The sequence below is a fragment of the Australozyma saopauloensis genome, chromosome 4 (genome assembly GCF_035610405.1).
Source record: "Australozyma saopauloensis chromosome 4, complete sequence".
In the NCBI taxonomy this organism is placed as follows: Eukaryota; Fungi; Ascomycota; class Pichiomycetes; order Serinales; family Metschnikowiaceae; genus Australozyma; species Australozyma saopauloensis.
Window position 1 is genome coordinate 1,884,715 of NC_086134.1, and position 22,721 is coordinate 1,907,435.

Genomic DNA, 22,721 nt, shown 5'->3' on the forward strand with positions numbered 1-22,721 from the left:
TTGTCTGAAATTTATGACATTGCTCAAGAGTTTAGAGTTTTCTGGATTCTTCTGTGCGAGCTGACGGTGTAGAACTTTGGATATCCTTGACCAAGTTCAGTGCTTTCTTCAGATCCTAATCAAGTCAAGACAAAGAGGCCATAAATACTTTGCTCAAAATGACCAATTTCTAAGTATTAAATTTCCGAAAAAACGTTTTCTGCGCCATGAGAAACGAGTTCGTAGTATAGTGTATGACCATTGAACAATATCGACAAGCTTGAGCTAGAGTTTCCTTCTTCGAACACTACTTCTCAACATCAATAGTTCAAACATTGCGCACAATCCAACAGTTATGATTCGCTTCTTTCAATCGATATGTGTGATCCACGACGTGCAGCATTTTCGATTTAGGACGTCGCTGACCGATTCCAAACGAGTATACGGTCATATGAATTCTTCAAGGAATGCTCTGTTTACGAAGGTCATGCTGCAAGCTCTAACTTTTTGCTCACCTTCTTTGTATCTGTCTTCTTCTTCTTCTTTTTGTTCTTCTCTCCGCCCTCTCCATTCTTTCGTTTCTTCTGGTTTTTCTCAATACTCTTGAGGAACGCACTTGCCTCCTCTTCCTTTGAGACAACCTTTTCTGGCTTCTGTACCTCCTGTTCGGGCTTTTCTTCAGACTCTTCTTGCACCATATTTATGCTTCCATAACCTATTGTGGTCACCTTGACTGCTGGTTTAAGAGATTTTCTAATCAGATGAGTAGTTGGAAGAGACCATTCTGATGAGTCCTTGAGTTTCTTCACCTCTTCGGTTTTTTCTTTTCGATCCAGGGCTTTTTGCATGAACTTCATGTTCATCACATTCTTGGAAAGACTCATTCTAGTTCACTATCAAAAGGCGATTTTGCAAGTACGGTAAGCTCAATTACTGACCAAAGTAGAAGATGAAGATTTCGACTCAATTGTTTCTCAAAATTTGAGCACTAGTTCTTTTTTAAGATGTTGTGTCTGACGATGGAGATACTCACTTGAAGATCCAATGCCTGCACACACACCCTCATCTACCTCATCGCTGTCTCCATACTTTCATTTCGACTCCACCATGAAATCCGACTTTAAACTCTCAAACTTGGTCGGCACTGTTTACCGAAAAGGCAATGTGATCTTCACGGCCGACGGTACAGGACTCTTGACTCCAGTGGGTAATCGTGTGACCTACTTCGATCTTATCAACTCTAAATCATTCACTTTCACATACCAACATAGAAAGAACATTGCTCGCATTGCCCTCAACAAGCAGGGAACCCTTCTTCTATCTGTGGATGACGACGGACGTGCTATTCTTGTGAATTTTGTATCGCGCGTTGTGTTGCACCACTTCAACTTCAAGGGTGTTGTGCATGACTTACAATTCTCCAGCGATGGCCATTACTTTGCAGTGGGTGTCGATCGATACGTTCAGATTTGGAAGACACCCGAATTTCTGGAAGAGCGCCAGTTTGCGCCGTTTGTGCGCCACCGGAACTACGCTGGCCATTACGATGATGTGGTCAGTGTCACCTGGTCCAACGACTCTAGGTTCGTTATTTCTACTTCTAAAGACATGACTGCTCGCATTTATTCTGTTCATACTGAGGATAAGGATGCCTCTATGACACTCACGGGCCACCGTGACTACGTGGTCAGAGCATTCTTCGATATCACCCAGAACATTATCTATACTCTAAGTAAAGACGGTGCGTTGTTCCATTGGGAGTATGTCACCAAGGAGCCTGAGTCTGAGTCCGAATCCGAGGATGAAAAAATGGATGAGGATAGCGATAGCGACAGCGACTCAGCTGCGCCAATCAAAAAGGCTGTCGCTGAGCCTCAGTCACAATGGGCAATTGCCGAGAAACACTATCTTCATTTGGAGAGCGTGCGTGTTGCATGTGCTACTTTCCACGCTGCATCTAATCTTCTTGTCTTGGGTCTTACCACAGGAGAATTCCGTCTATACGAGCTTCCATCCTTCAATGTTCTTCAGCAGTTGACAATGGGCCAGAATGCCGTCGACACTGTAGCTGTCAACAACTCTGGTGAATGGCTTGCCTTCGGATCTGCTCATTTGGGCCAATTGGTTGTCTACGAATGGCAGTCTGAGTCGTACATTCTCAAACAACAGGGACATTTCGATTCTATTAACGCCTTGTGCTATTCCCCTGACGGCTCCCGTGCTGTCACTGCCTCTGATGACGGTAAGATTAAGGTCTGGGACCTCCACTCTGGCTTCTGTCTTTTTACATTTTCTGAGCACACAGCTGCTGTCACAGCTATAGAGTTCGCCAAAAAGGGCCAGGTTCTTTTCTCTGCATCTCAAGACGGTACTGTGAGAGCCTGGGATTTGATTCGTTTCAGAAACTTCCGTACATTCACTGCTCCACATCGTGTGCAATTTAGCTGCATGGCTGTTGATCCATCTGGTGAAGTTGTTGTTGCTGGCACTCATGATGAATTCGAAATTTATGTGTGGTCTGTGCAAACAGGTGCTCTTCTTGATTCCCTTGCTGGTCACGAGGGCCCGATTTCTTGTTTGCAGTTTGGCCACGAGAATTCTGTTCTCGTGTCTAGTTCCTGGGACAAGACTATTCGTGTCTGGAACATTTTCAGTCGTTCTCAACAGGTTGAGCCTATTGAGGTCGAACATGATGTTCTTGCTATCGCAGTTCGCCCTGATTCTCAAGAGGTGGCTGTTAGTACTTTAAACGGAAACATTGTGTTCTATGATGTCGAGGATGCTAAACAGACTCACAACCTAGACATCAGAAAGGACGTCTTCAGTGGCAGACATTTAGATGACAGGTTCGAGCTGAAAAACAATGCTCGTGCCAAATCTTTCACAACTATCTCCTATTCATTTGATGGTCTTAGTCTCATCGCTGGTGGTAACAACAACAGTATATGTCTATACGACATTGCCGATGAGGTTCTACTTAAGAGGTTCGTTGTCAGTGAAAATATGACTCTTGAAGGTACATTGACTATGTTGAACAGTTCCAAAATCACAGATGCCGGTATTTCCATTGATGCTATAGACACGCAAGGTGAGCACGTTGATCTCGAGAAGAGAATAGACACTTCTTTGCCTGGCTCCACCAGAGGTGATCCAAGTGCACGTAGTGTGCGCCCTCAAGTTCGTGTGACGTCCGTCCGCTTTTCGCCCACTTCATCAGCTTTCGCTGCCGCCACTACTGAGGGTCTTTTGGTGTATTCCACAGACACAGAAGTCATTTTTGATCCTTTCGATCTTGATCTTGATGTCACTCCTCAAGGCGTTCTTGAAAGCATCACGGAAAAGAACTGGGTTGTCGCATTAGTCATGGCCTTCCGTTTGAACGAGCAAAACTTGCTTGATAGAGTGGTTGAGAATGTTCCTCTCAAAGATGTCAAACTTGTGTGTACTGATTTGCCATCAGTATATGTCAACAGACTTTTGGAGTACTTGGGTGAGAAGGTGAACAGGGCACAGGGCAGTCAACACATTGAATTCAACTTGACGTGGGTCAAGGCCACTCTCGAGAGTCATGGTAGATACATTACGCTGCACAAGTACGAGTGCCAGCCTGCTATTCGCATGATTCAGAGATTCTTGGCTCGCGTAGCGAAGGACATAGTTTCCGTCAGCAAGAAGAGCGGGTACTTGAGTGAGTACTTGCTCAATGCAAAAAACGAGACGGCTAATGAAGATCAAGAGGAGGCCTTTGAAGGCTTCAGTGGAAGTGACGATGACAACGAAGACGACATGGAAGAAGACGTTGATGAAGATGACGAAGGTGAGTGGGAGGGTGGCCAGCCAAAGGGCATGTCGGACCGCTTCACTCCCGATTCAGATGTTGAGGAAGATTAGAATTTAAGTAGAAATTTTCTTGCATATAATTGAAGGTTAATTACATTGTACAATGAGTGTTCTTTATGGTGTTCTGGAAGGTATCGTTTATATCAGAAGGCGTTAATATGAAGGTCAATTAATCAATTTTGCAGCCAAAGAATCGCGCCGCGGCTAATTCACCTGTAAGGACCAAAACTCACGAAAACGGGTGTAAAGAATTAGATTTTGGGCTCTGGAGGATTTCATTTTTTTGAAATATTCTTCATTTCAATTTTCCAAAGCCTAAACCAAGATCTGGCCTGCCACGAACATAAAGAGAGAAGCCACGAGGTACCATCCAAATTCTCATATTTATCTCATCTTTACATGAAAAATAAGTACAAGTGATATATTTTTCTTTTTCTTCTTTATGTAATTTTTTGTTCTGGATCATTTCGAAGAATTTTACTCGTATCTAATCATCTTTTACGAACCTTAATTCTTCCCTAGACACTCGCCACCATTAGAGCATTCCGGAAGACGCTGCACAACACTCCGGACAACACAATAGTGATTTCCAAGCTGGGCGGATCACACCGAAATCGCTCTGGAAACGCCACACCGCATACCCGAGTAGTCCGGTGCATCGCCTCACAGAAGCTTTCAATGCATCTTTACGGCTTATATGTACTCAGGCGTGCTGGTTCTGCCAAGTTGGGCCAAAAGCTCAACAACAGCGAAAGACACATAAAGGGAGTATTCGAGGTTTAATTACAATTTGCAAAATGAAATTCTGAAACTTTTGTCCGAATCACCCATTTTCCGTTTCTCGCAAAAACGTCATGCGCCTAATCCCCATGGTGGTGAAAAATTATGGTCACAGATCTGGTGATCCCTAGGGCGGGCCCTGGACTGCGTCTAAGTTATTGGGTTAGAGATCTCAAAACCTTGTTTGTTGCATCGTGGACCTAATTTGAGGCACGTTGTGATGTGAATAAAAAGCAATTGCAAAATTGTGAAATTTTTGACTTCCAAGTTCTGAAAACGGCCCTGTTTCCACTTCTCAGAGAATGACCGTTCCAATTTTTCACTTCCCGTTGTTCCCCACTTCCCCCCGCCTCCACGAACCGGCCTATGGTGCCCCGCGCGGTTATGAGTGCTTCTTGGAAACAATTTGGAAATTTCTGAAAGAAAAATTACATCACACAATGCAATGGTGTTGGGACCCACGAATTGTTTATACAGCTCTCCGATTTGGTGGTGGTGGTCCAATGAACAGTGGCTGCATCAGTTGACGTCCTCGATAGGGGCTGCAGATAACCGTCCGATAAGATAAGCATGCACTCCCACATTAATCAATACCAAATGACAAGCCACTGAAACACGAAATAAGCTGGCGATAAATCAATCACTGACTCGAAATTTCCACGATCGTTTCAACTCTTACTTTCTTCAATTGGCTCAAGAAAAGCCCAATCTCCGCAGCGGGTAGTCTAAATGAGCCGCTGCCTGCAGGGTGCTGGTCATGGGCCAACCGGCCCTATATCAGACATATAAATACGTCGATTCCCCCACATTTCGTTGGATCTTTTCCCATTCTTTCCCTCACTCTTTTTTCTACGGAAATCCCAGAAAACTCGAAATCCCCGAGTCTTCAAGCTCGCATCTTTGCATCTCTACTCTAGGTCTCTGAACTATCTCTCAACTTACACTCCGTGTGATTGATAGCGGCTATTCACTGACTTGTTTCTACTCACAACTTCTAGCAGAGTACTGAATCGGTGAACTCTCTTTTTACCTCTCAATCTCTTTTCTCATTGAGTATCGGTACCAATTGACTTGGATTATTGTCTGATCTCTCACGACCTCTCCTTCTTCACTGTTCCAATTGACCCCAATTTTACAGCGGAAACCCTTTTTTTCCCCACCCTCTCTATTTTGTAGTTTCGTTCTTTATCCCCATACTAAAATTCGAAATGACCAGAGACATCCAAAACCACCTTCTCTTCGAGGTCGCTACTGAAGTCGCCCACAAAGTCGGAGGTATCTACTCTGTCCTCAAGTCCAAGGCTCCAATTACCGTCGCTGAGTACAGAGAACGTTACACCCTTCTCGGTCCTCTCCACTATGAGAGTGCCCAAATCGAGGTCGAGGAGATCCCATTGAGTGACCCGATGGTTGAGAAGGCTTTGGCCTCCATGAGCGAGCGTGGTGTTCGTTGGTTGTACGGTCGTTGGTTGATCGAGGGTGCTCCTCGTGTTTTATTGTTTGACATCCACTCTGCTGACCACATGCTTAACGAGTGGAAATCGGACTTGTGGAACATTGCCGGAATCCCTACCCCTGACCACGACAGCGAGACTAACGAAGCCATTCTCTTGGGTTACCTTGTAGCCTGGTTTTTGGGCGAATTGGTTTACCATGACAGAGAAAGAGCCGTCATTTGTCACTGTCACGAATGGTTGGCTGGTGTCGCCTTGCCTCTTTGCAGAAAGCGTAAGATCGATGTCACCACCATTTTCACCACCCATGCCACTTTGCTTGGTCGTTACTTGTGTGCCGGTTCTACTGATTTCTATAATAACTTAAAAAATTTCGATGTGGACGCTGAAGCAGGTAAAAGAGGTATTTACCATCGTTATTGTATCGAGCGGTCTGCAACCCATACTGCTGATGTTTTCACGACCGTCTCTCATATCACCGCATACGAATCTGAGCATTTGTTGAAGCGTAAGCCTGACGGTGTCTTGCCAAACGGTTTGAACGTTGTCAAATTCTCCGCTGTTCACGAATTCCAAAATTTGCATGCCATGAAAAAGGAGAAGATCAACGAGTTCGTTAAAGGTCACTTCTACGGTAACTACGATTTCGACTTGGAGAATACCTTGTATTTCTTCATAGCTGGTAGATACGAGTTCCGTAATAAGGGTGCTGATTTCTTCATTGAGTCTTTGGCCCGTTTGAACCATCGTTTGAAGGAGGCTGGTTCCAAGATGACTGTTGTGGCATTCATCATTATGCCTGGTAAGATCAACTCTTACACTGTCGAGACTCTTAAGGGTCAAGCCGTTGTCAAGCAATTGGAGGGCACTATTTCCGAGGTTCAAAAAAAGATTGGTGAACGTTTGTTCGAGCACTGTGCTCGTTTCCCTAATACTCACAATGTTGCACATGCTGGTGGTGACGAAGTCCCATCTATTGATGAGTTGATCAAGCCAGCTGACCGTGTGTTGTTGAAGAGAAGAATTTTCGCATTGAAGAGAGATGGTTTGCCACCAATTGTCACCCACAACATGACTGAGGACGCAACTGATCCAGTTTTGAACCAGATCCGTCGTGTGCAGTTGTTCAACCGTCCAGAGGACCGTGTGAAGATTATCTTCCACCCAGAGTTCTTGAACGCCAACAACCCAATCTTGTCATTGGATTACGAGGAATTCGTTCGTGGTTGTCACTTGGGTGTCTTCCCATCTTACTACGAGCCATGGGGTTACACTCCAGCTGAGTGTACCGTCATGGGTGTCCCATCTATCACTACTAACTTGTCCGGTTTCGGTTGTTACATGGAAGACTTGATTGAGAACACGAGTGACTACGGTATCTACATTGTTGACCGTAGAGAGAAGTCCGTCGACGAGTCCATTAACCAATTGGTTGACTACATGTTTGACTTCACTCAAAAAACTCGTAGACAAAGAATCAACCAAAGAAACAGAACTGAGAGACTTTCAGACTTGTTGGACTGGAAGCGTATGGGATTGGAATACATCAAGGCTCGTCAATTGTCTTTGAAGAGAGCCTACCCAGACAAATTCAAGAACGGTGCTAATCCATTTAACAACTCTCTGAACTTGAAGTTGACGAGGCCGCTTTCTGTTCCAGGCTCCCCTCGTGACAAGATCGGTTTGATGACTCCAGGTGACTTGGGCTCTTTGCAAGACGCTGCACAAGGTTTGGAGTCAGACGACTATGCCGGCTTCAAATTGGGCGATAACGATGAAGATGATGAAGACAACCACTATCCATTGACCTTGAGAGGTGCCTCCGCCCCACCTCAGGATTAAGTGTTCCGTTTTAGAAGTTAATATGTTTTAATGTAAAAGTAGAAGTATCAAACAAGAGTTGAAGTAGCGACAACTGTATGCATATCAATTATTCCAAAGAATCTAATAGTCAAAACCTTGAAGGCTCAATTTTTTCTTCTGGTTGTTCCAACCTTCTGTCATCAGTCACCACGTGAAAACTTGGCTATGGGAAATAGAAACTACTGATATAGTGAGAGAAATACAAATGTATACCTTAATTCTCGAATTAATTTTTTATTATTTCTGCGTGTCTTTCTTGAAAATCTAACTTCTCATTTATTTGAAAGTACGGACGTGCCCCCACCACCAAACTAACCCCAGATTCATCTCTGCCACCACTATTCAACATCCAAAATGGTATGTGTCTTCATATGTCGCCCTATGCTATCTTCACACTAACTTTTAGTTGCCCTTATATATGCTAACAAGCATCAAGAATCAGGAGATTCTTGTGGAGTTGAAAAATGGAGAAACTGTGTTTGGAAAGTTGAGTAACTGTGATTCATGGATGAACCTTACACTCACCGACGTCATCTATAACTACAACAACGGAGAGAAGTTCAACAAGTTGGAGGAGATTTATGTTCGTGGAAACCATATCAAATTCCTTCGTTTGCCCGATACGGTCATGGAACAAGCAAAGGAACAGAATATGCTTAGCATCGAGCAGAGAAACAGAACCAAGGGCCGCAGGGGACCTGGCAACTTCCAAAAGAGAAACAACAATGACTACGGACGTGAAAATAGGACTGGAGGCAGAAACAGCAACAGTAGTCACAACAACAGTCACAACAATGCGAACAACAATAACAACAACAACAACAACAGCGGCAAACGCAACTTTGCCTAGATGCATCTTTCAGAGCCTCTCGACGCAGTGGTGCCCAATCATATCATATGTATAAATATTTTGTATAATAGAGCCAGTGGATGCTAGCGGCGGGATGGTGGGAGGCGGGTCTTTCTTGGTGCTCCTGGAACAAGTCAAACGAAGCGTATTGTTGAGTTAGATGATATGTAGAGCATTTAAAATTTTTGTTCATGGTTTCACCTCAGTGAGCCTTGAAAACATGAGTTTTATGTAGTGGAAATTCGAATAAAGGATAGTACATCATGTTTAATGAGAAGGGCTAAAGCATCAAATCCAAATCCCGTTGAATTTAACTGAATAATGATTTTGTCAGGATTCTCTTTGTGCTTTAAGCTCATTTATACTCGTGCGGTTTCTGTAATTTTTTTTCTACTAAGCATACCAAATATTCGGTAGTATATTTCTTCTATTGAATAACAAACTACGACAAATATTCAACCAAATGAGATACTCCAACAAATTGAAAAATAATTCGCTTTCTGATCCTCAAATGTCTTCCAATGGGGGTATCGAGGCTCATCAATGGGTTGATCGTACCTATTTTTCAGAACTCTGCAAGAAACTTTTGCGTTCCAAAACCCAAAAAGAGAAGCAATCTCGAACTGTGAAGTACGGTCAGTATAGAGGCCAGCTAGATGTCCGTGGGACGTTGTGCTACCACACCGAATGCCAAAGAAAAGGCTATGCCTGTTGCAGTCACTGCAATTCTCTTCCGCACAATCCATCTCTGTTGAGGAATAGTATCACTTGTGCCAATAGCGAGGGCTATGCATCTGGTAATATCAGTCGAAAATCAATTGACACCAAATTATCGCTTCTTTTGGTGGAGCTCCAAGAGTTGGCCGATTATGACCGGCGAAATCTCGCAAGGCTGGTGGTGAAAGCATCGTTGTCAAACCCCATAATTGTGAATGATGAAAATGCTACTCCTGTGAAAAAACCATATCGTGTCAATGGCCAGCGAAAAGCCGATTCGCAAGCACGAGAGTGTTAGGTATATTCAGCTAGAGACTCTTCTGGTTTAGGAGCAAAGGCACGAAAAACACATAAAAGGAAAAAGAATTGTCTTGGCGAATGAATTGTATTTGTTGATTGTTCTATCGATTAAAACATCTTTCAAATGAGAGCCTTGCCCAGCAAATGGCCGACAAAACACACAGGCTTCCGAACAATTGAGAATGATCTAACATAAATTATGCCCACGAAACAGACCAGCTCTTGAAGTTCTCGCGAACCTTGGATTCCAGAAGGAGGCCAGTTTTATTTTGGCTAGATTCATCATCATAATCTGCAGTCAAAGAGCGATAGAACTCTAGATTTTTCTCCATGTCCTCATTGTACTCGCTTGTCAGAAATAAGTCATGCACAACCTTCTCGGGCGTCAATTTGAGAAGAGCATGCAAATCAGGATCCCATGTACTTTCGAGGACTCTTCTGTACAAGTTGCCAATGATTGGATCTACCATAACATTCTCGAGCGAGTGAGACCCTAGATCCTGTCGGCGCAATTCTTCTGATGACTGCTGCAGAGCCTGCTCCTTGGCGTGTGAGTCGTCTTGAGTTGGTACATCCCTTCCACTGACATTGGTTGGGGTACTCATAACTCCATCAAGCCCTCCAAAGACCTTCTTTCTCTGAAACTGTGGAACATTGAACAGACGAGTATTGGAATCGGTTTGTTTCGAGGCCATCAGCATACTGCTGGAGTTTGCCTGGCTCAGCTTTGACTCATCGATTTTGAGCTCTGTTTTAAATTCAAAGTCCGAAGGTAACTCTTTAAGCTTTGTGGTAAGACTCAAAATTGAGTTGATTTTTGACTCTTGAAGAAGATACTTTGCAGTGACAGACTCATCGAAGTTCAAATACTCGGCCAAATTAAGCTTCACGGAACCCAACTGCACTGGATGTTCAAGCTTGGAGCTCTTTTCGGCGGCGTAATATACTTTGATTGTAAGATATTTATCACCAATCATATTGTCTTTGCGTTTGTATGGAAATCGTAAGTTGCAAGCCACATCAAGGTTGAAGTGACATTTAAAGTTGTGTATCCGAAAGTTGGACGTACGAAGGGAGATTGTCCTGGAGCTTCTTGAAGACAGACTGTTAGAATCAGAGGTCTTGGATGTCTCGGAATTGTCTGAATCGTCAACTTCCAGAGAAAATGGTCGAAAGTGTGATATACTAGCCATAAGTCCGGCCAGACTTCCGTCAGTTATTTGGATTTTCAAGTAGCAGTAACCCGATGTGTGAGGAATATTTGACAAGTCATTGATAGTAAGATTGAAGCTGAACTTGGGTTTCTTGCCGCTGCGGAACATTATAATGGAGTTCTGTTGTTCAAGATTATTAGCCAACGGAGAGTTTTTTTGTTTAAGTTACGATAGGCTTTTAGGAATTGGAAATTTGAATCAGCTTAGAAGGTGGTCTTTGTAATTAAGTCAGCGATGTGTATCGCTGGGATTGTTCTTGCTGGTTATAGATTGTTCTTGCTGGTTATCATACAAGCAAAGGATTGGTGAGCAATGTGGAGTACCAACAGTGGGGCACAGATAAGCATGAATGAAAATAGGAAAAGTTTTCGACATCTTCGCTCTCCAATAAAAGTCTCTTGTTGTAAATATATTACTGTCAATTTTTCTTCCTTCTTTGAACTAACTTCAGTATGCTCAAAAATGGGTTTGAATAGACTCTAACTGGGTGAAGCCTTCTATTAAAACAGACTATCAATTGAAGGGCAACGCTCGCAAAAAGTTCCACTCTTATTTGGCTAAAACGATTCACCACGTTATGTGGGTTGAAGCATTCATTACCAACCATCATCTTGCGATTCCCATCGAGATCTTGCAATATCGACATAGATCAGAAAGTGTCTGCCACAAAATTCATGGCACAAACAAATTGGAAGTATCAAGCTCCCTCTCTTTTTGAATTTCATATATTCATCTCAATTGAGTTGCATTCTTCCTTGCAAGCTTCCATCGCTTACGATGTCAGTAGATGAGCGTTGATCTATAGAAGCTAGAATCGAGATAGTCTTAGGTACCTTGTCTCAGGTACGCTCTTTCGATTCTCGTATTTTTCTCGAGGGTGCAGATTCTGCGAGATGAAACCTGCAACGGCATCTGATTCACATAACCGTTGTCAATAGTCTATTTTGCCCGTCCCGGCGAATTATGCATGAGTGTCACAACGGAACTCTAGCATAAACATTAACAGCTCCAATATGTAACACAGTTACGTGATTCGTTTATTGAAATATCAGTCTCCTTTTTTTTTGATTCTTTTCCCAAAGTCGCCCGTTGTAACTTCCTGTTCCTGACAGTCCATTACATGCATGCACAGTTACCTATTCTATAGACCCACAACTGTTTACATCTCTGATCTCACACGCAATTCATCTTTGCCCGATCTATTCCACACAAACTACTTTTTCTTTTCCCTCTCAAGGCCTATTGCAGCACTAATACTTACGCGAGCCGTTATTCCGACGAGTGAGCATTTTCTGTCAACCCGACATTCCTATTATAGAACCAGAAAACCCATCCCTTAAACTGGCGACTTTTGAACGATAACGACTCCAACAATTACACACACACACACATTTCTTTGTAATGGACGCGTCACCAATCACTCTAGACCCGCTAGCCCGGTCGCTCAGCGGTACCTTTGACAACTCATTCGAGGGGATTTCGTGTCGGCTGTCGCCAGATCTGGCCGATCCCATAATGGGCTCAGATACAATCTCAGATGAGGCACGATCACTCGAGTTCGAAATACTGGCGCTCCAGCTCTCGCTCGAGAGTGGACGCTATTCGTTCATGACTATGTTTATGCAGAAGATCCTCAATTTGAGCAAGGACTCACAGATCGTTGCGCGGAACTCTCAAGCCGTCACCAATTCCAGAGCTGCGTTTGAAATCTTGCCTCTGGTGTTCCTTCCACATGACCTATGGCTAAGTTATGAGGTCAGTATCCCAGATGCTATGCACAAAGTGGCCCTTCTCCAGGAAGCAAACACTGTACTACAGGCGTATTTGGGGGTCTTGGCAAATGAGGAACTTTTGCTCGTAGATGACAAAAAGCTACAGCTGATGGAACTAATAGCTCAGCAGTATTGTCTGATGGATGATGTGACTGCTCCTGCAACTCCCTCTGCACCTCCAAGAAGTCCCTTGCAACAGATCACCACGACACAGGAGGATCTTCAATCCCCCTTGTCAAAGCAGAACTCTCAGACATCCCGCCCATCATCCTATCAGGAACCCCTTACTCCGCTCTCGCGTAACTCCACACTAGTAAGCAGAATGCCTAGCTTCCAGCGCGAACTCCCGAAAGTCAAGAGAAAACATTCTTTTTTGGGCCATATCTCTCTTTCTCCTGGTCCAGCCTATTTCGAGACAATTTCTCAGACTAGTCCTTCCTCGCTACTGTCTCCTCTATCGCCCGAGTCTGCATTCCAGTCTCCAACGAGACCGCCGATGACTAATATCTTCTCAAAATCCAAGTTGTATAGTAGAATGAAGAGACGTCGTGAGCTGCAAGCACTGATAATGAGTTCATCAACCACAGCCTCAAATGGTGGTACCTCCGGAGCTCCATCTGTGCGCCCTGAATCTACCATCTCTGACCACTCCGGATATGAGCTAGATAAGGCTGTCCTTTTGGAAAGATACATTGAGAATCAGAAGCAGAAGCATGCCTACTATGTTCAAATAAGAAACATTCGCGAGTCAGTCAAATCGCTCCTAGTATACCTTAAACGTCCAGGCATTCTGGCCAGCATGATCAAGTTGTTGGAGTTCGTCAAGGGGTTCATTTTCAAGATGATTCTTGTTGATGTTTGTCGCATGCTTATTGATTATGGACACGCAAAAGTGGTGGAGGCAAGTCGGTAGAATTTCTTCAGATATTCCTTTATAGATTGTATTACATACGTATTTAAGTGATAAGAAACAATGATAATGATATTTCAATGGTATTGTGGGATAGTGCTTAGGTGTAAGTTATTAAGTTTTGTGCCAATTGACAACACGTAAAGTAGATCCGATTTGAAGAGTACAAAACTGTAGCTTCTTTCCCCGGGTTTTGTGTTGCCTCTGCTTGAGAGTAGCTTTCCAGGCTACTCTTCGATAACAATATATCGACTCATACTTGGGATAAAACGAGAACTTGGTTCGGTGCTGCCTACTTACAGGTAGAGAGCATTTGCAGAACGACAGATAGAAGTTGATCATTCTCACATGCAGCTGCAACACGCTCTTTATCATTAAGTTGCTTGTTGACTTGATTCTCGGACTGATGAGTCCCCTCCTTGATCAATATACGGAATCTGAAACGTGGAGGAAGCGAACGCTCGAGACGGACACGGATTCCCAAGCCAATAAGCGTGGCTAGAGAGCAGTGTGTAATAGTTGGGGTGATTTTGATAAGGATCTCGGATAGCTCGTTTTTATTATTTCCGTGAGTCACGGTGATATCAGGTAGGTTGACCACGGCTAACTGTGCCAACGTCAATGGATGTTCTGGGTCTGAAATGGATGAAATTAGATCAAAAACCTCTTGTGCATCAATCGTATCCTCAAGCTCGTCATCCTCGTCTTCGCTAGATTCGTCTGTGAGCAGTGGAAGTTCTGGGTCTGAGGAAGAGAGAGAAAGAGCGAGAATGCGGTCTAGGAGTTGCTGGCGAGAGCTTTTCTCTTCGGTGTTACTTAGACGAGTAGGCAAAGCCGACACGTCAATAATCGTTGGATTTGCGTTGATAGGATCTGACATGTTTTAACTTGTTTCAGGAGAGGAAAACGCTGATAATTGGTCAGAAAAGGCTTGTCGGACACTTGAAACAGATGAATGTTTTTAAGCAAGCTATACTGGTCTTCTGAATTGATTTTGTTTGTATCTTTGTGTATCAAAGCCGGAGAGATCAATGATTAGTCAAGGAGATGGGTTGTTCTTAGATAGACTAGATAGTGAGAGTGCAGGCTATTGACTTGAACCTCAGCCAAATGATGAAAGTGACTGAATAAATCTGTCGAAAAACTAGTTCTGTCTATTTTGTGCACAATTTATTGTCTGTACTTTTTTTGAATTTGTTTCTGGAGTTGTGAGCTTTTTCTTGATAGGTTTCTTATAGCCACTTCGAGCCAGTAGTGGGACTTGCTACTAGAATTAGAGAATGGCGCTCGTTGGAGTTATTCTCCAACTTTCACAGAATTATTGTGTTTTAGTAGTACAATAGTTTCTCTAGTCTTGGTCAGCAATTCTGCAATCAAGTGTGCCAACCTAAATTGTAGAATTGTAGTGACTCTAAATCAAATTTGAATAAAATTTCAAGTATTGGCCGGCGACTATTCTTTGATAATCCAAGCATGATCACTCAGCACATAATTTGTTATTTTCAAGAGAAAGGATTCCCTCAATTTTCACTGGAAAATGCCAATATTTACACCATCTTCGAAATAACCTGTGAGAACAAAAACTCAACAGAATTGAATCTGAACGATTAGAACAAAAAACAATTCTAATACAATTAGAATTTCATTCTCAAAATTTCAAACTATCAATTTCTGAACTCTTCTATCAGAGACTCATAATTTCTTTAATGCCTGCCTATCTTGCCCTCCATACATACTCCACATCCAATATTTTAACGCTAAAAAACAGCCAGAGAATAGGATAGACATTTTGAAAGTCCTCATTTAAGGTGTCAAAGGATTCGTCTACAATCCAGAACTCTCAAAAGCAAATAGATTTAACTAAATTCTACTCAAGTAGCTCAATTGAGTACTAATCATCTAATATTACAGAACCATGGAGTTCTTCGATCCAGACTTCACACAACAATTGGCACCGCTAGTAGCGGTCACAATTGATCCGCTGCATAAACTCGAGTCCTTCAAAAGGCATCTTGAAGATGCAAACGTGACAGGAAAGGTATGGGACGACGTTATAATCAAGAACCGTCTTCTGAAATCGAAGTATTGTTTCCATTTCGAGGCTTCAGAGAAGACCATCCTAGCCTCAGTAGCTTCATATAAGAACAAAGCTCGCGATTTGACGAAACACTCGATCATATCGCCATTCAATATCGAATCAGACTTGTTTCCCAACGGCATTCTATCCAACAAGTGGTTTGCAAAGTATACACGTCACCTCCCAGCTGCTGTCATCTGCTCTTACCATCTCCCGGAATCTGCAGTCGATGACGAGGCTTTGGGCCTTCAATTGACAATGAGACGCGAGAATTATCAGACATTTGATGTCAAATTTATTGCAATAGTTGTGTCGGATACAGACGACGCTCTGATCATCAATAGAATCTCGCAGTTGCGTCAAATATCTGGTCTACCTCGTTCTCTGGGTTTATTCCACATTAGCCTCGACTCCATGAGCTCCGTCACACCTGTATTCGAAAGAGATTGCGAGATTCTTGCCACTACCATTCTTTCAACATTGAAGTCAATTTGCACCGATTTCTATACTGCCATAGAGCATAGAATAGAACAGCGCAGTAAGAAATACTATACTCTTCCTGATCCAGGGCTGGTGGACACTCGAATCTCAGTCGACCCAAGATTCCTAGAAGTTCGCAATAAAGCAAAACAGTGTATACTAGCACAACTTATGCATCCCCATAATGTGGAAGGATCCCTCTCAATAATAGAAAGCACATATGCCGAGCTTTTATCTTTGATAGCTGAATTCAGACCAGTGTTTACAAGTCCGGATGTATCTTCACATGACAAGGCTCTACATACACAATGGAGGACTCTTCTTGATGTTTTGGTTTTGCACTTAGTGCGAGGCTATTTCTCTATCGAAGAGCCTATCGCAGCCCTCAGAAAGCATGACGCGCATGTTCGGAATATTGCAGAGCTTGCAGGTCAAGATTTTGATTATAATGTTTGGCTCGCTAGGCAATACCACTGGCTCGCTGAACTCTTGAGTCAAGTACCCAGAAGCATCCTCGACGATCTCTATTCATCAGTTGTCAAAACACCCAACGCAAAGGGTTCACTTTACTTTGGTGGAATGTCATTCCATGATGCAAACAGTTGCAATATTGTCACTTCCCCATCGCTTCTCTACGCGAAAGCAGCTCGGTGTCTTGACATAGATCAAACAAATGTAAGCATCCAAAATTACAAGGTGAGCTTACTCAAAACAGCATCAAGAATTCTATCACAGAAGCAGGGTGGTTTGGAGCATTTCGAAGCATACCTCAATTGGCAACTCGCAGATGAGTTGTCCCGAATGGACAAAGCTTTGGAAGCCGAGAGCGCCTATTCGACGGCACTAGCCTCGAAACACCTTTCTTCTGATTTGTCTTTGCTGATTGAGAAGCAACGCCTAAACAACTTACAAAAAATTCACGATAGTGAAAATTTCGCATCCTCAATTATTCAAATAGCGATTAAAGATCCCGGTACAGTGATCAGTGCTGATTTGACAAAATTGCTGGGAAAGACAATTGTTTCGCCTAAACTTTCGCCAATCTTTGAAGTTGACGCTCTTCTTTTCGCAGAACAAGAAGAAACATTCGTTCTTAGCACAGTGGTCAATCAAATAAAGGTCGCCCCCCAAAAATGGTTCAAACTTCAAAAGTTGGGTGGATTTCAATTCAATAATTTTGACAATTTGTCATTGAAGGTATACTACGAGGATGGTCTGGACTTTTCTCTTAGTTCAAGTGGTACTCAAGGTGACAAATTACAAATTCTTCCGGCTGGTATATCATGCTTCAATTCTTCTGGTTTAAGACTGGATCTGGTCATCTTGCAGTATGACAGAGTTCCCAAAGTATCTGGTTGGTACGGTATTTCGAAAATAGATATATCGTTGAGGTTAAACTTCAGTCAAGACGACGTTGAAATTATTTGTGAGCATTCTGAAACGCACACCTTCTCTGAATTCAAAACACTGTTCTCTTCATTCATTTATGAGCAAGCAACAGATGGTCTCAAATCAAAAGCTTTGCTCCTTCGAGGAAGGCCAAGTACTAAAATAATGGTCAAACCATACAAGCCAGATTTATCTGCAAACTTCAAGCAAATCTCTGACAGTATAATAATGGAGGAAAAGCTCAGCATTCCTGTGGAGTTTTCACGTTCTAAGCTTCTTGCTTCTGATATTGCCTTCAAGGAACTAGTCGTGGAAGTTAAATCTGCTGTGTACGAGGATGACCTTGAGTCTGCAGATTTTTATGTTCAGCATAATTGGGACTCTCTCAAAGATGATAAGCCTTTGGATTTGTTGAAATTCGCCTATTCTCAGGACCAACTTACACAAAATATATTACACGTTAGCATAAAACGGTCACCCAGTCTGCAAGCGAAGCCAGTTGGAACATTGAAGGCTGAATTTAGATTGAGATTAACAATAACGGAACAGTCTGATCTTGTATCTACATTTGAGCTCGGCTACACTCATTTGATCGTGTTGACCGAGCCATTCGGAACCGACTTACAATTGATGGCGCAGCGTCTGGATTCGCTCAATCTCATGCCCAATCCTTTCATCTTGAGCCTTGGAGCCGATGATTATTCTATGCCTCAACCTGCAAGGCTTTGGTTGGCTAAAATTTCTCTTCAAGACGACCATAATTTATTGAATACAGGAGGGATCGAAATTGTATCTGCTGAATTTCAGGTCAAGACAAAGAACACTGAATTGGTCATCAAACCAGACGGTCCCATCAATCGGGAGAATGAGTATTTTACTCAATTGTATAGTGTGCGATCAAAAACACACATTACACAAAGCAAAACACCAGTTTTTGTCAATTGCTCAATTTCGTGGAAAAGAGCAGGCATTGACAAGATATACTCGTTGACAAGCCAAGAGCTAGAGTTCATAGTTCCTGTGCAAGAGCCTCGAGTCACGCTTAATGTTCGCAGTTTTGGCGATAACTCAATGCAATTTGAGTATATTCTTGAAAACCCCACCCCAAGAATACTCACCTTTGCAACAAATTTCTTGACGGATAGAGCTGCTTTAAGAGGCACAGACTGGACTTTCGAAACCAACGAGAATATGATTCCACTCAAGCAAGCACCTTTTCCCGTGCTACCATTTAGTGAACACCGCATATCTTACTCTGGATCTTATACACGTCATGGGCTGCAACCTACGCTTGACCTCCCGCATTTGCAAGTTCAAGACATGAACTACAAAGTTGAATTGAAGGTTACTCCATTACAAGAGCATGTGAAGGAAATCGAACAGTCAATGGTTTACCAGTTAGTTTAATATCGCAGTCATAGATAAATTTATTGAAGTATTATCTTGAAATGTATCATTCATGAGGTGAAATTCACTCGAACTCTGTGGATTACGGAGGAACTGCCTCGTCAAGGCTTATTCACCTCAATGTCTCAAACATCCATCAATTGAGGCCTACAATTGAAGTAGTAAAGATAACGTCCATGCAAAGGCGCAGAATAGAGAACCGGTCGATTCAATCCAGAAATTTTAATTATGATTATTTCGTTTGTTGACTATCCAGTATGAAACACAGACCTGTATGTAACTGTTTCACATCCATATACGAATGTAATTCTTCTGCAACCACCCAGAAGGGTGTAACGGAGAGAACTTGGAATGATCAGAGACAACCTAATGTGCATTGCAACTTTTCGTTCATCCCAACAAGATTCACTTAGATACCAGAGGGTTATTCAAGAAATTGTTGATGTATTACACGAAGAGAAGGTTCCACTCATGAAGAGGACAGTTGAACCTCATATTGAGAGATGATTCTTTAAATCAAGGGGAATTTGCGTGCGTGCTAGCACGCTAGAAGTTTTCGTGGAGGGCGGAGAATACAAGAGATTCAAGGATGAACGGACGTAGAAATATTGTGCAAGAGACGAATTGATTTAGAAAATCAGTTAAGATAGTCTCTTAGTTGCTCAGATGTCACAGAGAGATCAACGCTTCACACGAATAGATTTCTACTCAAACCTAAGCTATTCTGATAGTTGGATAGATCACAAACTTTTACTGTTGTTAAGAATGTGAGCTCAAGATTCGCCCATTCAGCTCAATCTTCTTGAAGTATGCATTCTCATCCTTGATCGTTATAGCTTCCTTTCAAAAGTATTTGCTGGGTAGACAGAACACCATTGTGATTTGAATAAATGAGCAAAATTGTTGACAAATTCTACATTCGATCATCTGAATAAACTGATTAAAAGCATCCAGCATCCATTGGCGAATTTTGACTGTCTAGGGTAGATTTCTGTAGAGACATCAAGCTGGCTAGGTATGTTCCTATGAGAAGCTCGTAACGAATTCTCGATTAAATTATACAGAGACTCAGTCGTTCATATAATGTCGTTTTGTACATCTTTTATTGTTATGAAATTATGGGCGTATGACTAATAGCAGTTGACTGACCAATTGCCTAGTTAACACGCAACAATTCGACATCAAAAACCAATGTGGAGCTTGGTGGAATGATTGGAGGGAAACCTCTCTCTCCGTAGGCCTCGTGGCTAGGAATTGTCAAAGTAGCTCTGGTACCAACAGACAACTTAGGAATGGCAGTATCCCAGCCCTTGATGACTTGACCAACTCCGATCTTACATTGGAAAGGCTTGCCTCTGTCACGAGAAGAGTCAAACTTCTTTCCGTTCTCCAAAGTCCCGGTATAGTGGATAGTGACATTGTCACCTACTTTAGCAAAGGATTTGCCGTCGCCCTCTTGGACGACCTCAATTTGTGTGGTGGTGAGGGAAGACATGCGAGAAGAAAAAGTTCTGGATGTGAACGCACTGAATTTAGGTTGAAACAGGCGAATTCGAGAAACACTGGCAAGCATTGTTGGTGTGAGACAGTCTTAGATAGACCCGAAATGTGGGGCCTAGGTACAGGAGCCCCACCGAGCCGAAGGTGGTCAAACATGGGATAGGATTGGTGATAGCATGACAAAAATATCAGCTGATGCTTTAGTTCTTGGTATTTGAATTTCTTCAGGGTAATTTGTTTGTCTTTTGTTAGGAATGCGGGCTACCTAGAAGAGGCCCGAGAAATCAGGCAAGCTCAATAGAGCATATTGAATTATAGTTCAATTATTCTATAAACAGAAAGAGGTCATTTTGACAAGCTCTTCTTCTTTTCTAAAATTAAATACTCGGATTGCTTAGTAGGAGGTGTCTACCACATAGCGACCTAAGATGGTGCCAGCTTCCATCTCCTTGTAGATTCGGGGCAACTCTGAGAGGCCAGCCATCTTAATTGGAGAGTGAACTAGACCGCGCGAGAAAAAATCGAGTGCTTCACGCGTATCGGCTCTGTTTCCGACGTAGGAACCGACCACTTTGATAGACTTCACTACAGCATCAAACACTGGCAATTGCATCTCAGCGCCTGATGGCAATCCTACTAAAACCGACGTGCCAGTTGGCCGAACATATTGAGTAGATTGAGTGATAGCTGCAGGCGAAACAGATACATTGATGGCGCCGTGAGCACCTCCATTTGTAGCATCAATAATATCCTTCACAATATCAGTGCTCTTGGTGAAGTCAAAAAACACATCAGCACCGAGTGACTCGCAGAGCTTTTCTTTATCGGCACCACCATCAATGGCAGCTACCAAGTAACCCATGGCTTTCGCGTATTGAATGGCCAAAGTACCCAATCCACCGCCAGCGCCGGAGATAACGACCCAGTCGCCAGGCTTGAGCTCTGCAGACTTCAAGGCTTTGTAAACAGTGATACCAGCACACAAGATTGGAGCTACCAGAGCCAAATCAGTTCCTTCTGGGATTCTAGCTGCTTGGATGGCATCCGCAGTTGCATACTGTTGAAAGGAGCCGTCATGTGTGTATCCAGACAAATCAGCATGACCGCAATTGGCTTCATGGCCACTTTCACATAGAGAGCAAGTCTGACAAGAACCATTGAGCCATTTGATACCGGCATAGTCACCGATTTTCCAGCCCTGGACCCCCAGGCCCATCCCAACAACCACACCCGCACCTTCATGGCCGCCAACTAGTGGCAACTTGGTTGGCAAGGGCCAGTCGCCTTTCCAAGCATGGAGATCTGTATGGCAAACACCCGAATACTTAACATTGATGAGAAGCTCGTTTGCTCGAGGAGTTGGGACTGGAATGTCTTTGTACAAGAGTGGGCCGCCATTTGTTTCGAACACCACAGCCTTTTGAATCTTGGGGATCGCGAACGAAGAAAATCTGCGAGGGATATAGAATCTTGGGATATTCCACATATCTAGTTTGTAGTTCTTATTAAATTTGGAAACCGAGGAGCCGTTTAGTATTTAATAGGCCCGGGCGGATTTAGGAGTGGGTGCGTTGACAGCTGCTTAACGCCGATACGACCGTTAGACTAGATGATTTCTAGTTGCGAAGAGAACTGCAAAAGGGGAATTGAATCAATCAATTTTTTTCTTTCCGAAAAGAGTGTAAAAGATTGGCCTAAGTGATCAGAGGTGATACAGAAATATAGCAGGGCACAACCAAGTTCGAGAGCCTGAGAAGTAGCTGCAAACCTTATCTAAAGTATCACTTTGATTAGGACAATCGATCTTTTCAAGTTACCTTTTTGGATATAGATCAGAACGAGAATTGTATGAGGAAATAACTCCAGAGTATTAGAATCCAAGAAGTATACGAAAATCTTAATACTGAAAGTTAACACACAATTGAGTAGCAATGGTTAAATATTTCGGCTGTTCTGTACCACCTCGGGAAAGATCGGGTACCTTATATAGTGCCAAAGCCATGGCCGGACAATAATGTGCGACGTCAAAAGAGGGGTATCTCGTTTATTGTGGTCTATTTTCCTGTTCACCGCTTATCTACGGGCCGTTGAAAAGTGCCAGCCGTTGACTCATCCTTTCAGGTTTTATAAGTGCATGCACGGCTATAAAGGCTCATACTCACGCATAAAAAGATGGTTGTCAAAACTGC

General features: G+C 43.0%; 10 protein-coding genes across 10 annotated transcripts; 6 read left to right on the top strand and 4 right to left on the bottom strand.

Annotated features, from left to right (window-relative positions):
- Window positions 1-1,023: 1,023 nt before the first annotated feature.
- On the top strand, window positions 1,024-3,870 carry PUMCH_003856 (uncharacterized protein; the record flags this gene model as incomplete). The annotated part of the gene is made up of 1 exon (XM_063022812.1): window positions 1,024-3,870. The coding sequence occupies one exon, from the start codon at window positions 1,024-1,026 to the stop codon at window positions 3,868-3,870; it is 2,847 nt and encodes a 948-aa protein (XP_062878882.1).
- A 1,937-nt stretch (window positions 3,871-5,807) lies between these two features.
- On the top strand, window positions 5,808-7,895 carry PUMCH_003857 (uncharacterized protein; the record flags this gene model as incomplete). The annotated part of the gene is made up of 1 exon (XM_063022813.1): window positions 5,808-7,895. The coding sequence occupies one exon, from the start codon at window positions 5,808-5,810 to the stop codon at window positions 7,893-7,895; it is 2,088 nt and encodes a 695-aa protein (XP_062878883.1).
- Window positions 7,896-8,334: 439 nt separating this feature from the next.
- On the top strand, window positions 8,335-8,766 carry PUMCH_003858 (uncharacterized protein; the record flags this gene model as incomplete). The annotated part of the gene is made up of 1 exon (XM_063022814.1): window positions 8,335-8,766. One exon carries the CDS (start codon window positions 8,335-8,337, stop codon window positions 8,764-8,766), a length of 432 nt encoding a protein of 143 aa, XP_062878884.1.
- A 463-nt stretch (window positions 8,767-9,229) lies between these two features.
- Window positions 9,230-9,781, top strand: PUMCH_003859 (uncharacterized protein; the record flags this gene model as incomplete). Its single annotated transcript, XM_063022815.1, has 1 exon — window positions 9,230-9,781. One exon carries the CDS (start codon window positions 9,230-9,232, stop codon window positions 9,779-9,781), a length of 552 nt encoding a protein of 183 aa, XP_062878885.1.
- Window positions 9,782-9,980: 199 nt separating this feature from the next.
- On the bottom strand, window positions 9,981-11,105 carry PUMCH_003860 (uncharacterized protein; the record flags this gene model as incomplete). Its single annotated transcript, XM_063022816.1, has 1 exon — window positions 9,981-11,105. The coding sequence occupies one exon, from the start codon at window positions 11,103-11,105 to the stop codon at window positions 9,981-9,983; it is 1,125 nt and encodes a 374-aa protein (XP_062878886.1).
- Window positions 11,106-12,398: 1,293 nt separating this feature from the next.
- On the top strand, window positions 12,399-13,682 carry PUMCH_003861 (uncharacterized protein; the record flags this gene model as incomplete). Its single annotated transcript, XM_063022817.1, has 1 exon — window positions 12,399-13,682. One exon carries the CDS (start codon window positions 12,399-12,401, stop codon window positions 13,680-13,682), a length of 1,284 nt encoding a protein of 427 aa, XP_062878887.1.
- A 289-nt stretch (window positions 13,683-13,971) lies between these two features.
- Window positions 13,972-14,559, bottom strand: PUMCH_003862 (uncharacterized protein; the record flags this gene model as incomplete). The annotated part of the gene is made up of 1 exon (XM_063022818.1): window positions 13,972-14,559. The coding sequence occupies one exon, from the start codon at window positions 14,557-14,559 to the stop codon at window positions 13,972-13,974; it is 588 nt and encodes a 195-aa protein (XP_062878888.1).
- A 1,035-nt stretch (window positions 14,560-15,594) lies between these two features.
- PUMCH_003863 (uncharacterized protein) lies at window positions 15,595-19,032 on the top strand (the record flags this gene model as incomplete). The annotated part of the gene is made up of 1 exon (XM_063022819.1): window positions 15,595-19,032. The coding sequence occupies one exon, from the start codon at window positions 15,595-15,597 to the stop codon at window positions 19,030-19,032; it is 3,438 nt and encodes a 1,145-aa protein (XP_062878889.1).
- Window positions 19,033-20,188: 1,156 nt separating this feature from the next.
- Window positions 20,189-20,605, bottom strand: PUMCH_003864 (uncharacterized protein; the record flags this gene model as incomplete). Its single annotated transcript, XM_063022820.1, has 1 exon — window positions 20,189-20,605. One exon carries the CDS (start codon window positions 20,603-20,605, stop codon window positions 20,189-20,191), a length of 417 nt encoding a protein of 138 aa, XP_062878890.1.
- Window positions 20,606-20,926: 321 nt separating this feature from the next.
- Window positions 20,927-22,018, bottom strand: PUMCH_003865 (uncharacterized protein; the record flags this gene model as incomplete). The annotated part of the gene is made up of 1 exon (XM_063022821.1): window positions 20,927-22,018. The coding sequence occupies one exon, from the start codon at window positions 22,016-22,018 to the stop codon at window positions 20,927-20,929; it is 1,092 nt and encodes a 363-aa protein (XP_062878891.1).
- Window positions 22,019-22,721: the final 703 nt, after the last annotated feature.